This window comes from Staurois parvus, unplaced genomic scaffold, assembly GCF_062004578.1.
Source record: "Staurois parvus isolate SC_StPar_1 unplaced genomic scaffold, SC_StPar_1.0 ptg001275l, whole genome shotgun sequence".
Taxonomy (NCBI): domain Eukaryota; kingdom Metazoa; phylum Chordata; class Amphibia; order Anura; family Ranidae; genus Staurois; species Staurois parvus.
The window spans coordinates 343910-360823 of NW_028319071.1; the positions used below are offsets into that span (position 1 = coordinate 343910).

General features: G+C 41.7%; 1 protein-coding gene across 1 annotated transcript in view; it reads left to right on the top strand.

The window, feature by feature from the left end:
* Nucleotides 1-1868: 1868 nt before the first annotated feature.
* The window catches only part of RIOK1 (RIO kinase 1), a 72127-nt gene continuing 57081 nt past the window's right edge, over nucleotides 1869-16914 (top strand). The window contains exons 1-4 of the mRNA XM_089660796.1: nucleotides 1869-1994; nucleotides 8326-8500; nucleotides 10525-10615; nucleotides 16475-16544. Of these exons, the coding sequence (XP_089516922.1) occupies nucleotides 1942-1994; nucleotides 8326-8500; nucleotides 10525-10615; nucleotides 16475-16544 (389 nt within the window). The 5' untranslated portion in view covers nucleotides 1869-1941. The remainder of the gene's footprint in view (nucleotides 1995-8325; nucleotides 8501-10524; nucleotides 10616-16474; nucleotides 16545-16914) is intronic.

A 16914-nucleotide genomic window follows, 5' to 3' on the forward strand; every position in this document is an offset into this window, starting at 1 on the left:
GTGAGTCAATAAGGAGAGGGGACAGGGCCGAGCTGCTGCTTTATGTGCGAATGGACATGCAGAGAAGTGGCTCAGGAGCAAGCCTGCTTGGGTGCCCCAGAGCAAGCAGTCTGGCATGAGGGAGGGGCCAACAGCGCCAGCAGATGACCCAGGAAGAGAAGGATCAGGGCTCCTCTGTGTAAAACCACTGCACACAGCAGGTAAGTATAAAATGTTTGTTGTTTAAAACAAAAAAACACTTGCCTTTAATATCACTTTAACTGGTTCCCAACCACGCTAAAGCTGAAGGATGGCTACAGCGCGTTTGTGTAATCCTGGGATGACGTCCATGGACGTCATTCCAGGACACGCCCCCTGCGTACCCACAGCGGTGTGCACCTGGCACCGCCAGTGATCGCTATGTCCTACGGATCAGTGCCCAGCAGTGCCGCCCACCTGTGTTCCCCACCTGTGTCCAGCAGTGCTGCCCTCCTGTACCCATCAGTGTCACCCACCTCTATCAGTGCCACCCACCTCTATCAGTGCCACCCACCTCTATCAGTGCCACCCACCTGTGCCACTCAGCAGTGTCACCTACCTGTGCCCATCAGTGCCACCCATCTGTGCCCAGCAGTGCCACCCAGCAGTGCCGCCTATCCATGCCACCTCATCAGTGCCCATCAGTGCTGCCTATTAGTGCAGCCTCATCAACGCACATCAGTGAAGAAGAAAAATTACCTGTTTGCAAAATTTTATAATAAATACAAAGAAAAACTTTTTTTTTTCAAATTTTTTGATTTTTTTTTGTTCATAGCACAATAAATAAAACACCCAGCGGTGGCTGAATACCACCAAAAGAAAGCTCTATTTGTGTGAAAAAAACTGATGAAAATGTCATATGGGTACAGTGTTGCATGACTGCGCAATTGTCATTCAAAAAGCGACAGCGCTGAAAGCTGAAAATTGGCCTGGGCAGGAAGGGGGTATACGTGCCCTGTAGGCTTGTGGTTAAAGCAGTAGTTCTGTCAAAATAAAAAAATAAATAAAAGTCAGCAACTACAAAAACTGTAGCTGACTTTTAAAAAACAGCTACTTACCTGTCCCTCGATCCAGCGGTGTGTCCACATCAGCCAGGTTCACTGGCCGTCCTGTGTCACTGGTGCCGGCATCTTTAGTGTGGGCACCTGGCTGTGATAGCCTGCAGCTTCACATGTGGGTGTCCGCTGCACTTTGTGAATGGTCCTGTCGTTTTCTGGGACCTGTCGCTTGTCCCATAAGACAACGGGGAGGGAGGACAACTCCTAGGCGATCGCAGTGGAAGTGGGAGCAGGTACCTGTCAAATTCAGGCACCCCCGCTCCCCAAAGGTACCAATCCTTAACCCCTTGGCACCTCCGGGCCCTTTAAGGGTTTCTGAAGCCAGGAGGCGGGGTGTGGTTTAGGGTCATGTGACATGATCGGGAAAGGTCCCGATTGAGAGATCAGGACCTTTCCGTCAGTACTGGACATGTGTGCTGGGAGTGCGCGCTCTCAGCTAGGGTTTAATAGAAGGCAAATGTGCGGCCGCTAGGTGTCTAGGCCCAGACGCAGAGAAGCCGCACATTTGCGTTTGGCAGGCGTGAAGAGGTTAATGGGGAGTGTGGAACGAGGCTTTAAAGCAGAACTTCCCCTTTTGGGCGGAGTAAAGTAAAAGCAAACCTTTCTTTCATTTGTTTTTCATTAGTAGCTTTTATGTCATATTTAGTTTTTGATGGAGAACATGTTTAGTGCATTTTTGTATACTTTACAGTACTGGCTCCTTTCCCTGAGTCGTGACAAAAAAAAAACCACCGGAAGTATATAGTGTTCAGCAGAGATGACGGAAGTCATCGCTGTAAGGGCGTGACATACCCGCTATTGGTCACTGACATGGTAGAGGCGTTCCCTCACCACGTGGGGGAAGTGTTGTCACACTGCCGGCCTCATGTTCACACATGAGAGTACCAACATGGCGGATCCAGAACAGCTGGAGGAGAGGTGAGCAATTAGAAGTATAATCGGCGGGGTCAGAGTGTACAGCGGATGTTCGCATACATTATATGTGACGTGTACGAGTAATATATAAAGTCCTTGTGTTGTCACCCGATCATTGTACTATGTATGGCTTCTGTATACATGCTCTGTTTAGGGGGGGCAGGGCGAGATGTCAGTACTGGGGTACGTCTTACACTGCTCTATACAGATAGTAGGGAATACGGCAATGCCTCTTCATATCAAGTGATGTGTGGTGTACATGTTCTTTCTGCTCATTAGTAATTGAGATGGCTGGAAACTGTTAGGTTGTTTTCTAGTCATTCTGCAGAACCCTTTACTATCTAAGTGTATCCAGAATGTTTTTTGATTGAGCAATAAAGGGTTAAAGTGAGTAATAAAGGGTTAAAGTGTATCTGAACCCAGGGATAGAATGAGTTGTCATATATTAGAACCGTCCATTCCTTAAAGTGGAGTTCCAGCTGGAAATAAAAAAAAAAAATTGCAGTGAATATATAACATAGTTTGTAGGCACTATACCTTTCACACAGACCAATCAATATCCACGTATTGGAATTTTTTTCATCAAAAGACGTCGCAGAAAACATTTTGGTCAAAATTTATGAAGACTTGTTTTTTTTTTAATTGGATATGTTTCATAGCAGAGTAAAAAAATGTTTTATTTTTCAAAACGTTTGGTCTATTTTTTTGCTTTTGTTGTATCGCAAAAAGAAAATTTAAAAACCCAGTGGTGATCAAATACCACCAAAAGAAATCTATTTGTGTAAAAAAAAGAAAAAAAAAAAAAATTATATAGATTTTATTTGGGTATAGTGTTGCATGACCATGCAGTTATCAGTAAAAGTAGCACAGTGCCGAATAGCGAAAAATGGCTTGGTCATGAAGGGGGTAAAATCTTCAGGAACTTCAGTGGTTAATTAGCAGCTGCATACTTATGTAGCCCCAGCAAATCCCTGGGAGGCCTGGCTCAGTGGATTCTGGGAAAAGGCATAAATACCCGGACAGAGAGCAGCCTTGTTAAAATAAATATAAAATTTATATATATATATATATATATATATATATATATATATATGTGTGTGTGTACACATTTTATTTGGGTTCAGTGTTGCATGACCACGCAATTGCCAGTTAAAATAGCGCAGTGCCGTATATAAATGGCCTGGCCATGAAGGAGGTAAAACCTTCCGGAGCTGAGGTGGTTAAAGTATAACTAAAGAAAACTTTTTTTATTTGATGGAGTGCAGAGGGATTCGAGATTAGGACCTATTAGGTTGTTATTGCTGTCTGTGTCTGTTAGGGAGATTTACCCTCTAATTGTTCTGTTTACCGTTATCATTGAATGTGAAAGTAAGAAAACAAATCCAAAATTTTGGATTGTTCTCAGAAAAGCATTAGAGGAGAAATCTTTCAGTTCTGGTGAACTGGGGGTTTGCCAAAGAATTCCCTTAATTGGCAGGGATTTCTGCTCACTTTCTATTTGGCTATGGTACGGGAAGGGAAATCTCCTCAATGGGACACAGATGGTGAAAATTTTTTTTTAACTGGTTATAACTGCCTTACTCTATCCAAAATGGAAAAAAAAAAGTTTTGCCTATAGTTCTATTTTAAAATAATGTGGACTAGGTGTTTTTTTTAATTTTATTTTCCACTAGTGATCCTGCTAATCACACTCTTCCTGTCCTAGGGTGACAACACTCGCTCGCCATTAGAGGGGAGCTTGAGAGTACTCTGAACTTGTACTCCCCCTTTTTTTTTTTCTTTTCTTTTTTTTTTTACTTCAATGAGTTGTGCCCAGGTCATTCCCACTGGAGTAAAAAACGAGGGCGTATCACCCTAAAACAGGAAGTGTTTGGACTACAGACCAACGCCATCTTTCCACTTCTCCATAATAGGAGGGGGTTCTGTAGTTAGTGGAAGAAAAAACTAACCACATCTATTGTTAATAATGTTCCCTCCTCCCTACGTCACCTTTCTGTCCTAATACTGTCATGTCTAACCAATATAAAAAAGTTCTGTATACTTGCCAATTTTTAATCCTCTCTGGTCTGTGATCCTGCAGCTCTGTGTAAGGGAGTGCTTGACAACAGAGCTGAATTTTGGGAGCAGTTAAGTCACTCATAAGCTGTCATAGCCCAGGTGTTGTTTGTGCTCCCTCCTCTCCCCTGCAGCAGCCACTCACTGACTCAGGAGCCAAAGCTGCAGGATCACGTGACTGGACCAGAGCAGATTAACAATAGTAAGTACACAATCCTCCTTCCTTTTTTTTTTTTATGGATTAGGTAGTAGGGGAAGGGACCATTTTTAAGAATAGATCCCGCCAGGTAGCTGTCAAAGCCGACAGCCAATCATAGGCAGTGGAGACATTCCACACCCATAGCTGCATGTATGCAATGAGCATATATATATGTGTGGTTGCTGGCCTGGGAATACTTCTGCTGCCTATGATTATCTGTTGACTTTGACAGCTTTCCAGTGGGATAACTCAGGCGGGTTTGGATTTGTGTGCAAACATGCCTGAGCTTGTCACTGATGCAGAGTTCACAGGGTAGCCCTGGATTTGTGGCAGGATCAATGGGTATTTTTTGCACTCTTTGGCAAACACTTTCTAAAGCATTTTAAGGGAGCAAAAAAAGAGAAGAGGCAAGAAGTTCTCTGGGCTTTCTTACACTTTAAAGATCAAGTTCACCTATGAGAAATTAAAAAATGCACTTCTTTTTACAGGAAAAAATGTGAATTTTTTTTTCCTGATAAGCCTGCAGAGCATTGTACCCACAAACAGTAGATCATGGGTGCAATGTAAGGCTACTGCCGACACTGCCTCCAGTTTGCCTGCCCATATCTCTATACAGGCAGACAGTTACAAAGCTGGAGATAATGGCGATGAATTATGAGGGCACTCATTAGCGCCCTCACAGTTCATTGAGATCTACAAGCCGTCTACTGCACTGAATGAATGACACGGCTGTGTGGGGATTTTTGAAAAGGGACAGCGTATGTTGGGAGAGGATCCCTCGCCTACTGTCATGAGGTAGAGCAGACCTGGAGCATTTTACACATCACACCCTAAGTATGGGTGTAACATGCTGCAAAAGCATATGTTTTTGAGTTGTCACCAGAACAGGAATGGAGGAAAAATCTTCCCATGGGGACACTTTAGTGAAACTCTCCATGAGAGGATTTGTTCTGACTTCTTATTGTCTGCAGATGATTAGAAGCTGAATTTTTTGTGCAGTCCTGCGTTGGTGCCTAGGCAAGAATGAAGTGTCCGCCTCACTAGTAGCCTCCTAGGATATTGACATTGCATATTCCAGGAGACTGCAGACTACCCCAGAGAACAGGAAGATTAATTCAGGAAGAGAGAAGACAGATAAAACAAGCGCTAGGTGTCTACAAAAGAAGAAAGGCTGGCAGCTGACATAGGAAGTAAACCTCTGGGACTTCAAGTGGTAAATAGACAATAAAAATATGCAGCGCTCTGTGCCAAAATTAGACATAAATAAGTAAATTCAATGGTTATAGCTCAAATATGATGCAGAACTTGTAGGTTAACATAGTATGTAGATCATACAGGGTAAACGTGACTTCTGTGATGCATCAGCAAACGATAGACTAGAATGCTCGTGACTCTTGTGGTAATTGTACTGAGTATAGGTTGCACTAACCAGATGCATAAGCAGATGAAGCATGGAGTAATTAAGACCTACTCCTAGTACTCTGGATATAGGCCACTGGATAGGTGGTTGTCATCTTATATCTTGCCACTAGATGTCATATCTCCCTATAGGTGAGCACAGAGAAACACACATGTGAAAGAACAGCAAGGAGCTTCTGGCCTGGGGCTCTTTTGTATTGAGGGAGCCCGGGCTTTTTGAAGGTGTTCATCAAAATCCTGTCCATCTGCTGGCTGATGATCTGGATAATACCTCTATTGGCTGATGTTGATATCCATGGAACCTTGTCCTTTTTGGCCTGGGAGATATGACATCTAGTGGCAAGATATAAGATGACAACCACCTATCCAGTGGCACAGAGTGCTGCATATTTTTATTGACAATTCAGGAAGAGAGCTGGCTCAATAATGTTAGAGAAGATTGCAGCACTGGACCCAGCGTGCGGCAGCGGAGTCCAGCAAAACAATGCTGGATACACTGGGCATGTGAGTATGTTAATTATGGCTAGCTCAACACACAAGGTAAAATGGGATTTAAAAAAGGGTGTGGTTATGAAGTTCAATAGCCGCAAAGGATGTAAATCCACTTTATGTGCACCAAATGCCTTTGTAAACTTACCGTATTTTTAGCTCCATAAGACGCGCTTTTTTCCCCCCCAAAAAAGGGGGGGAAATGTCAGTGCGTCTTATGGAGCGGCCGGTCCAGTATTGCCGCCGTGTCAGAATACAGGGCCGATCGGCAGCTCAGCTCTGCAGCGGGACCTTACCTGTTCCTCTATCTAGCACCGGCTTCTGTAGTGTGGGCGCTTGGCTTGACAGCCAGGTGCCCAGTGCGCATGCGCGAGAAGCGGTGCGCTTTGTGAATGGTAAGGCGGCATCTGGGACACATGACAAGTCCCAGAAGCCGCCGGACCAATCACAAAGCGCAGCGCTTCTCGCTCATGCGCACTGGGCACCCGGCTGTCAAGCCGAGCGCCCACACTACAGAAGCCGGGAAGGCGGCGCTGGATAGAGGAACAGGTATGGTCCCACTGCAGAGCGGACACTAACCAAAGAACAACTCCGTGGAAGTAAGAGCGGGTACCTGTCAAATTCAGGTACCCGCTCCACCCTCTCCCCAAAGGTCAGCAGTCATCTCCTGTACGCTGTCAGCAGTCATCTCCTGTACGCTGTCAGCAGTCATCTCCTGTACGCTGTCAGCAGTCATCTCCTGTACGCTGTCAGCAGTCATCTCCTGTACGCTGTCAGCAGTCATCTCCTGTACGCTGTCAGCAGTCATCTCCTGTACGCTGTCAGCAGTCATCTCCTGTACGCTGTCAGCAGTCATCTCCTGTACGCTGTCAGCAGTCATCTCCTGTACGCTGTCAGCAGTCATCTCCTGTACGCTGTCAGCAGTCATCTCCTGTACGCTGTCAGCAGTCATCTCCTGTACGCTGTCAGCAGTCATCTCCTGTACGCTGTCAGCAGTCATCTCCTGTACGCTGTCAGCAGTCATCTCCTGTACGCTGTCAGCAGTCATCTCCTGTACGCTGTCAGCAGTCATCTCCTGTACGCTGTCAGCAGTCATCTCCTGTACGCTGTCAGCAGTCATCTCCTGTACGCTGTCCGCAGTCTCTGGTCATCTCCTGTACTGTGTCTGCAGTCCATTGGTTTAGAATATTTTTTTCCTGTTTTCTGCCTCTAAAACCTAGGTGCGTCTTATGGAGTGAAAAATATGGTAAATATTATCTTTAAAAATCAGTGAAATCTTCACTGTGCTTTACTTATTTTTAGCAAATAGCAGAGATGTGAGAGAGAGCCAGCTTGTCCACCCTTTGCAGGCTGCCTGCAAAAACCTACAGGGGGATGGTGACTAGTGGTGCACCGAAATTAAAATTCTGCTGCCAAAACTGAAAATCCAGGATGCATTTAACCGAAATGTCTGCACATGGGGGGGTGGGGAGGCTCTAATTTTATTTTCTTACTTTTAATATGTCTTAATTTTTTTTAACTTATGATTTTATTGCTATCACATAGGGGACCAATAGACCCCTCTGTGATCGCATATAAGTGACAGGTCCTCTTTGTAGGGGGGAGCAGTGTGTGCAAGGAAGGGGTAGGAGAGGAGTGGTATATGCAATGAGGGAGCAGTATGTACAGACAGGTTCCCTCACTTGCTGCCACTAAATGCTATTGCCAGTTTATAAATGCAATTTCCAGCAATGAGCTAGTCCAAGTTCTGGAGAGATCTCGACTTTAATGTCAGGATCCATCCAGATTCTTGGACCAGCAGCCGCTCCTGCCCCCTCCACAACCCGGCGCTGCAGTGAGCTCAGGAGGGGCAGAGCAGACAGACTGACAGTCACCGGCTCTCTGCTCACTGAAAATGAGACCTGAGCGATCGGCGGTCTTTGATCAATCAGTTCTCAGTCTTAGAGGCAGAAGGGGACAGATGCAGCATTGGATCGATCCACCTAACTGCGTATGATAGTTTGTTTTTTTTGTTTTTTTAATCCCGGACTTCTCTTTTAAAACCCTTATATAAATCTCCTGTTTAGTTTATATCTGAATGTCTTCTAATATGTACTATTGCAAATCAGGTATTTATAAATAGTTCTAACATTCATTTTGATCGCAATGCTGCCTGTTATTCTTTTGTAATAGTGATGATGGTTATGAGAAGTTTCTAGAGCAGAAAGCACAACTTGCTTCCCAGAAGAATTCTGGTAATGTGAGCGAAGAGGAAGTAGAAGATGATGACGACGATGATGGATGGTATTGGGAAGATGAGAGTACAAATCTTGTCAAACACCTATGCGGAAGAGGATCTAATCCTCAGGTATTGTGTTTATTTCTTTTGACCACTTGCAGCTCAGTCATAGTAGATTTACTGTGACCGAGCAACAGCTGCAGGCTCAGATATACTTTGCGTGCTTGCTTTCAGATTGGACACAGCGCTGTTTTGACAACAGGTCTCGGCCAATGTTTTATGGTTGAGACCTGCTTATTGGCTGTGTCCAATCACAGCACAGAGTCCCATGTTTACAAGCAACACAGAGCTGTGTACATTGAACAGCTATATGGCTGTTTCATCTCTCTGCAAAGCAGGTAGAAAAAACAGCCAGATCTGTTAGTAAAAGCAGCACATATTACACTTGTTAGGCACACAGTTAACACTTTGCCCCTAGATGTTAACCCCTTACCAGTTTAATTAGTACAGTGACAGTGTAGAGTTTTATATCTGTTCGCTGTATTAGTGTCACTATTGATGTCAGTTAGTGTACTTCCTAGCGAGGTCTGTTATTGCCAGATTGCCACAAAGTTGGGAGCATGAAATTGTCTAAAATGTCTTGGTATGATGATGCCTTAAGAGTTCCCTTCACTGAAACTAATGGGCAAAGTCCCTTTTTTTTTTTTTTTTTAAACCAAAGACGTAGCAGAATACGTTTTGGCCTAAATTTATGAAGAAATTTTATTTCACCACCGAAAGAAAGCTTATTTATGTGAAAAAATTATATAAATATCATTTGGGTAGAATGTTGCTTGACCGTGCAATTGCCAGTTAAAATAGCAGTGCTGATAGCAAAAAATGCCTTGGTCATGAAGGGAGTAAAACCTTGTGGAGCTCAAGTGGTTCAAGTACTATTCATATATTTCCTTTGTAATGCAATTGCTGCCATATGTTTACACATAGATTACAGCAATGTTTTTTAACCTTTTTACAGTCAAGACAATGTTTAGAATTCTGCACAATCTCTGGGCACACCAGTCTGAAGGCTTGCTCACACCATGTCGCATTTTTTAATGAGCTGCTTTTTGTGTGAAACGCACAAAATGGTGCTGGCACGATTTTTGAAATCAGCAGCACCAAAACCCATGCGTTTTTAGCAGGTGCGAACATATACACATTTGCGGGGGTGTCATTTGATTCTAAACCTGGAAGCACTCCGCTCTAAACACTTCAGTTCAGTGTTAGGCTGCTTCCACACGGATCAGTTTTTTTTTTTCCATTCTTGCGTTAATAAAGAAGCGTGAGAAAAAGGCATGACAATGAAATCCTATGGAACTCCTTGTACTGGTCAATTGTTGGACCGCTGCATTTTTTTTTTTTTTGGGCTTGTTTGGTGAGGTAAAAGAGAGCACCAAAAACGCACCTCCCCATTGAAATGAGAGCATCAAAAATGCACCCACAGTTGTGTTTTTGGTGTGTCTTATGAGTCACATGTCCCTTTTTCACAGGTGCAAAAAAACGCATCGCAAATGTATTTGCATTTTTTTCATGTTTTTGCAACAGAGCAGTGTGAAAATAGTCTTTAGTAGGAGGAGACCTGGGAGCAGAAACTTACTTGAAGCTTCCATTTATAACATAGAGCTGAATTGCTGAGTATGATCTTGGTGTTAAATATTTTGGGAGGCTGTCTGGTTATCAGGGGAGTTCCTTGCAGTAAGCCCCAGACCAAGGAAGGAGGTGAGGGGAAAATTATAGCCAGTTCTTTGTTTTAGCCCTTGGTTTACTGTGACTTACCCTTTAAGTCATTTGCTTGGACATGACATGCAGGACAATTCCTTGCCAGTTAATGGGAAATTGCACGCTTATCCTGTAGGTACATTACACTTACCCACGTATTCCAAATCCTGGACCTTGCTTCTTGAATATCCTGGTATCCACTTCTCCCAAACCCTGCAGGAGTCCCATCTTTTATATTATTGTAGAACTGCTCTTTAATTAAGTTTTATTTAGGCCAGTAATTTGATTCCAGCTTAAAAAAAAAAAAATTACCAGCATGATTACAAATCCCTCAAACACTCTCTGCTACCATACAACTAATTTATGTTTCTTACCAGTAAATGTTTTTATTTTAGGCCAACAGGCAAGATTTACAACACAGGTCATCTAAAGCATATACAGTGACAGACAAAGTCTTACAGAAGTATGAAAATAAAATTAATCTAGGTAAGTATATGTGATTTTATCATAAAAAAATAAAGAACTATGCTTATACAGAACACTCTGTTTATTGATAAAGCACTTAAAGCTGAACTTCAGACACATACAGTTTTGTTCAAAATAATAGCAGTCGGACATCACTAACCTGATCTATCACTGTTTGGTAGAAATGGTATTTCTTCATGGCAAATAATTTACTAGCAGGTGTAGTAGAGTAATAGAAATCCAACAGACCCAACAGTCATGACATGCATGCTGCTGATTCTGTGTAATTGAATCACTAATTGAAAGGGGCATGTTCAAAATAATAGCAGTGTGGAGTTCTATTAGTGAGGTCATTCATTCTTTGAAGAACAGGTGGCAATTATTGCCCTTATTTAAGGAAGGAAGGCAGCAAATGTTGTACATGCTGGTTACAGTGCATGTCTCTCTGAAATTCTGAGGAAAATGGGTCGTTTCAGACATTGTTCAGAAGAACAGCGTACCTTGATTAAAAAGTTGATCGGAGAGGGGAAAATTATCGCAAATGCTTTAAAATGAAAACCAAAACCTGAAAGGCATGGAAGAAAGCGAAAAACTACCATTAGAATGGATAGAAGAATAGCCAAAATGGCAAGGACTCAGTCAACAATCAGCATCAGGAAGATCAAAGAAGGTCTAAAGTTACCTGTGAGTACTGTTACAATTAGAAGACGCCTATGTGAAGCCAAGCTATCTGGAAGAAGCCCCCGCAAAGTCCCACTGTTGAAAAAAAGACGTGCTGAAGAGGTTACAATTTGCCAAAGAGCACATTGACTGGCCTAAAGACAAATGGCGCAACATTTTGTGGACTGATGAAAGTAAGATTGTTCTTTTTGGGTCTAGTGGCCGGAGACAGTTTGTCAGACGACCCCCAAACACTGAATTCAAGCCACAGTACACTGTGAAGACAGTGAAGCATGGTTGTGCAAGCATCATGATATGGGGATGTTTCTCATACTACGGTGTTGGGCCTATTTATCGCATACCAGGGATCATGGATCAGTTTGAATACATCAGAATACTTGAAGAGGTCATGCTGCCTTATGCTGAAGAGGAAATGCCCTTGAAATGGGTGTTCCAACAAGACAACGACCCCAAACACACCAGTAAACGTGCAACATCTTGGTTCCAGACCAACAAGATTGACATTATGGAGTGGCCAGCCCAATCCCCGGATCTTAATCCAATAGAAAACCTGTGGGGTGACATCAAAAATGCAGTTTCTGAGGCAAAACCAAGAAATGGAGAAGAACTGTGGAATGTAGTCCAATCATCCTGGGCTGGAATACCTGATCACAGGGGCCAGAAGTTGGTTGACTCCATGCAACACAGATGTACAGCAGTTCTCAGAAACAGTGCTTATACAACTAAATATTCATTAAGTGATTCAAAGGAAAGCAAAATCTTCAAACATTTTTCAGTTTATATAGTGAATGTTTGAGTTTGTAAAGAAGAATACAAACACTGCTATTTTTTTTTTAACAGTCTAATATTCACTTTTAAATTTTTTAGAGGAACAACATAAATTTGATATATTTTTCTTCATGTTTTGATTTGGAATAGAATGTGTAGTGTTCCCAATGCATTTGTGTGTATGGAAATAAAAGCTACTAGAAGGATTTTGAGCTTTATTCACTTTTTCCAACACACTGCTATTATTTTGAACACAACTGTATATAAGCCACACAAAGTATTACAGCTCTGTAATGCAATGCAAGTACATGTATTTGACTTAACGTCAGCCTCTTGTAGTCTACAGCAGAGCGGGAGGGAGAATCCGCACAAGGAGAGATTGTCCAGCCACTGGATATGGGTGGGGAAAAGATGTGGAAATAAAACTGCACCATTCTAGGCAGGACTGTGGTGTATGGCAGACTGGATAGACAGAAATGCAAAACCTTTGGCAATGAAAAAAAAAAAAAATAAAAAATATATATATATATATATATATATATATATATATATATATATATATATATGAACAACTTTATTTGTGTATTTAGCTGCTTGTGTGGAGTTCACGTTAACCTCCCTGGAGGTATCCCCAAGTGTAGCTCGGGGTAAAGTTGCAGCACCACAAGCTGTAACCCCGAGCTACACTCGGGATTACACTGCAGCATTACTCCAGGATCTCTTCTTCTTCATCTACCTTGTCCTGTGCTCCCGCAATGTCCCCCCTACAGCATCCCCGGCAATGTCCTCCGGCCGATGCCGGCATCTCTCTTCTGGGTTCCGTTCCCTGCGACGTCGGGATATACGGGGACGGAACTGGCGAGAAATTTGAAAATTGTTAAAGTGACATTCACTAGATTCACTAAAATCACATAGTAAAACATTACTGTATCAAACCATTTCACATACATTTTGTCCCTAGTGCTTTGTCCTGTGTCCTGCCTACATTTTTACTGTTCTTTCTGCCTGGAAACTGAGAAATGTCCATGGCGTCCAAAAAGCGTCCCTTTAGGTCAAACGCAGTTTTAGACCAGCTAGAGAACAGCGATAGTAAATTAGAACTACTTGCAGAATTGAGTGATAATGATTCGTGGGGAAATTCGGCATCAGACACTGAAAACGATTTTGCCACTTTGCTCAGTGATGTGTGAACTTGGTGCTATATTTCAAATTTCAGTGTTTTTGGTTTGATTACATTATTGAATTAAATTTATTATTATATTATGATTTATTATAATTTATAATTTTGTGTTTCAAATTTTATCATACCCGGGATGTTTACCAGACTCTTGTTCGGGCAGATTTCAGTGAGTTATTCCTAAAAATTACAGGGCTACAATAAAAAAATACATATTTCTATGCAAAAAAGTACAGTTTTGAGCACAGAAATATGGACATAATCAGACTGCTAGGGAGGTTAAAGAGGAACTTCTCCCTTCCTAACCCCTAAAAAAAAAAAAAAAAAAAAAAAAAAAAAAATTAAATCCCCAACACTTGCCCCTGACTCTAAAGCAAAAAAAAAAAATTTGTCTTGCTTGGAGCAATAGATCTCCAATAGCTGCTCCTCTCTAGCGCCACCATCTTTAATGGAAATGCAGTGCATGTACAGACATGTTGCAAGTCTTTGCCTTGTCTGCATGCACATCGTTCAGATCTGCCATTCCTCTATCAAACTCTGGAGTGACTAAACATGTATAAGATCTCACAGACTGATGCTCATACGCAGACACATTGCGGAATGTTTGCCAGAGAACTTGCAGAGCCTTCGGTATGTGTCTGTATGCATGGGAACCCACAATGTCATCCTCGTCTAGGTGAGGATGTAGCAAGTAAAAAAGAAAACATTTTGTATAATAGACAGGGGGTCCTTGCTAAAATGGGTGAAGTTCTGCTTTAAGTACAGGTGGAGGAATATGAGCTGCAGTATACAATAGTGGTGAACCTCCCAACCAGGCTGTGTTAATATCTAAGTTATGATGTGTGTAACTGCATGTGATGTGAACATTATGGGGGTGATGGGTGGAAATAGCCAAAGTGTAACAACCTAACAATTTTTAAAGCAATCTATCTGGATAGATATAAAAGTGAATCTATCAGCCCAATAATTATAATCCAACAGTATTCCATGTGCATAGGCATAGGTATGATCTCATGACTGCAACCCCATAACAAGGGTGGAGTTGCACTGTTTTGCAAACACAAAAATATGAGAGAACAAGCATTTAAAAATGTGAAACTCGCATCAGAAGTTACTTTTAAAGGCTTAGTTGACCTTTTTTTAAAAAAAAAAAATATATATATATATATATTCCTTGCAGGAGAAACATGCATTTATTTTTATTCCCTACAGAAGCCTGCAAAGCCTTGCACCAGAGTTTTTAGTAAATTGTAGGTGCAATGTCAGGCTCCTGCAGAAGTCTTCCTCCAGCTCCCTGCTTAACTGGTACAGACTTTTCAGTTGGAGAGCTGGAGGAAATGTCAGTGGACTACAAGTGCAGTGATTACTTCACTTGTATTCAATTGAGTGCTACAAGTCCATCTGCCAGGACTTCATGGTTCGTTCTTTCTTTCACAGCTCTCTGTGAATGAATGGCAGCCTGAGTCCTGTACAGCTGTAGCCATTTCCAACATGACAGTGACTGTGGGGGAGAAAACCCCCAGATTCTGTCACTGAGGAGGCATTGTGGGGGTTTTCTTAGCTACATGTTACCAGGTGGAGTTAGCCTTTTAATAAACACTACAGTAATAGATTAATATTCGTATTCATTTAAAATGTACTCTACTTACCTGTTTTATATTTAACCACTTGCCCTCCAGAGGATTTTCCCCCCTTCCTGACCAGGCCATTTTTTGTAGTACAGCGCTGCATTACTTTAACTGACAGTTGCGCGGTCATACAACGCTGCACCCAAATTAAATTCGTCCTTTTTTCCCACAAATAGAGCTTTCTTTCAGTGGTATTTAATCGCCTCTGCGTTTTTGAAATTTTTTTTGCTATTTAAAAAAAGTTCCAATTTTGAGAGAAAAAAACTATATTTTTGACTTTTTGCTATTAACCACTTCAGTACCGGGCACTTTTACCCCCTTCCTGCCCAGGCCAATTTTCAGGTTTCAGCGCTCTCACACTTTGAATGACAATTGCGCGGTCATACAACATTGTACCCAAACTAAATGTTTATCATTTTGATCACAAAACTAGAGCTTACTTTTGGTGGTATTTAATTACCACTGGGGTTTTTATGTTTTGCTAAATTAACAAAAAAGACTGAAAATTTTGAAAAAAACCCATGTTTTTCTTTTGCAAACTGTTATAACAGAAACAATGAATAATTGTTCTTCATAAATTTAGGCCAAGATGTATTCTGCTATTTCTTTGGTGAAAATAACCCAAATCAGTATTTATTATTCTGTAGGAAAGTTATAGAGCCCTCAAACTATGGGATATATCTGAAACTTGATCAATCCTGAAGTACTGACAGCCGATCTAATTTCTTGAGGGCCACAAATGTCAGAACAGTCAGATATCCCCCAAATGACCCCTTTTTGCAAAGCAGACAGTCTGACGTATTTCATAAGAGGCATGGCAAGTTTTTTGAAGTTGTACATTTTTTTCCCCATTTTTTTGGAAAATGAAGAAATTAAAAAAATTATTTTCACAATTTTTATTTATTTTTATTTTTTTACATACTGTCACCAGTGCAGTACAACGTCATCATATAACTGGTGTGGTGGTGATCAGGGACACTGGTGACAGTACTAAAAAAAAGTATTTTTTTTTTTTTTTTATTGTTACATTTTTCTCTTTTAAGATTTTATTTTCATATTGCACTATGACCAAAGTAGTAACATTGTACTACTTTGGGGAAGTGATCAGTATTTTTTTTTTTTTACACAATTTGCTTGTAGCAAAGAATTTCTTTGCTATAAGCAAGCATTTAACTGAATTAAATGGATTCATTCAGGTCTTTTTGTTGTGATTAGCTGTGATTGACCACAGCTAATCACATGACACAGATGGGTTGTGATTGGCCCAGCATGTTTATGTGATCACTGTGACCATTCACAGCTAGACACTTGTATACAATGGATGGCATGAAAGGAAAAGGAAGCCATCCATTGTTTTCAACTGTCATGTGACCTGCTGTGGTTGGTCACAGCAGGTCACATGGTACTGGCAATGGGCCCGTACACAGATCTGTCATCGGCTGTGTCCGGGGTACACAGCGAGTGACAGATCTCGCTGCAGTGTGGCCCTGAAGTCTTTTGTAAAAGAGAATGTTCCTGTTTATAACTGGAAACATGGCTGCATATTTTTAATGCAGAATTTAGGAATGCATTATCAAAATGTGTTTTAGTAAAATAATTTTAATATTTTTTTATTTTTTTTTTTAGGTAACCTTAATCTGTCTGATTCGGTTATGAATAAAGTTACAGAAAAATCCAGGCAAAGGGAAGCGGACACGTGAGTAAAAGCAAGAGTATTGGGGTTTGTTTGAGCTGAAATGTGATGTCAGTGCATCTACACAAGGGTCTTCTGAGACTTGGGGGGCCAATTTATACTGGGTGTGGTTTGAGCAGGACTCCTTCCCTTCCTGTGGACACAGAAACCCAGGACAACCTCTAGGACAGGTAAAAAGTCAGGGCGTTTTTTCTTAATGCTTGAGTTCATGCTTCTGGATTGCAATACCTAAGTGGTGTGCAAAGAACACTTCCTCCCTGCCTGACCAGCACTGAGACATGCAGAGTGCTTTGCCATGTTCCCATTAACATCGTTTGGACTGAAAGTGAAGAGAATGTTTGCTGTCTAACCCCAGCATGAACCATGAGAAAAC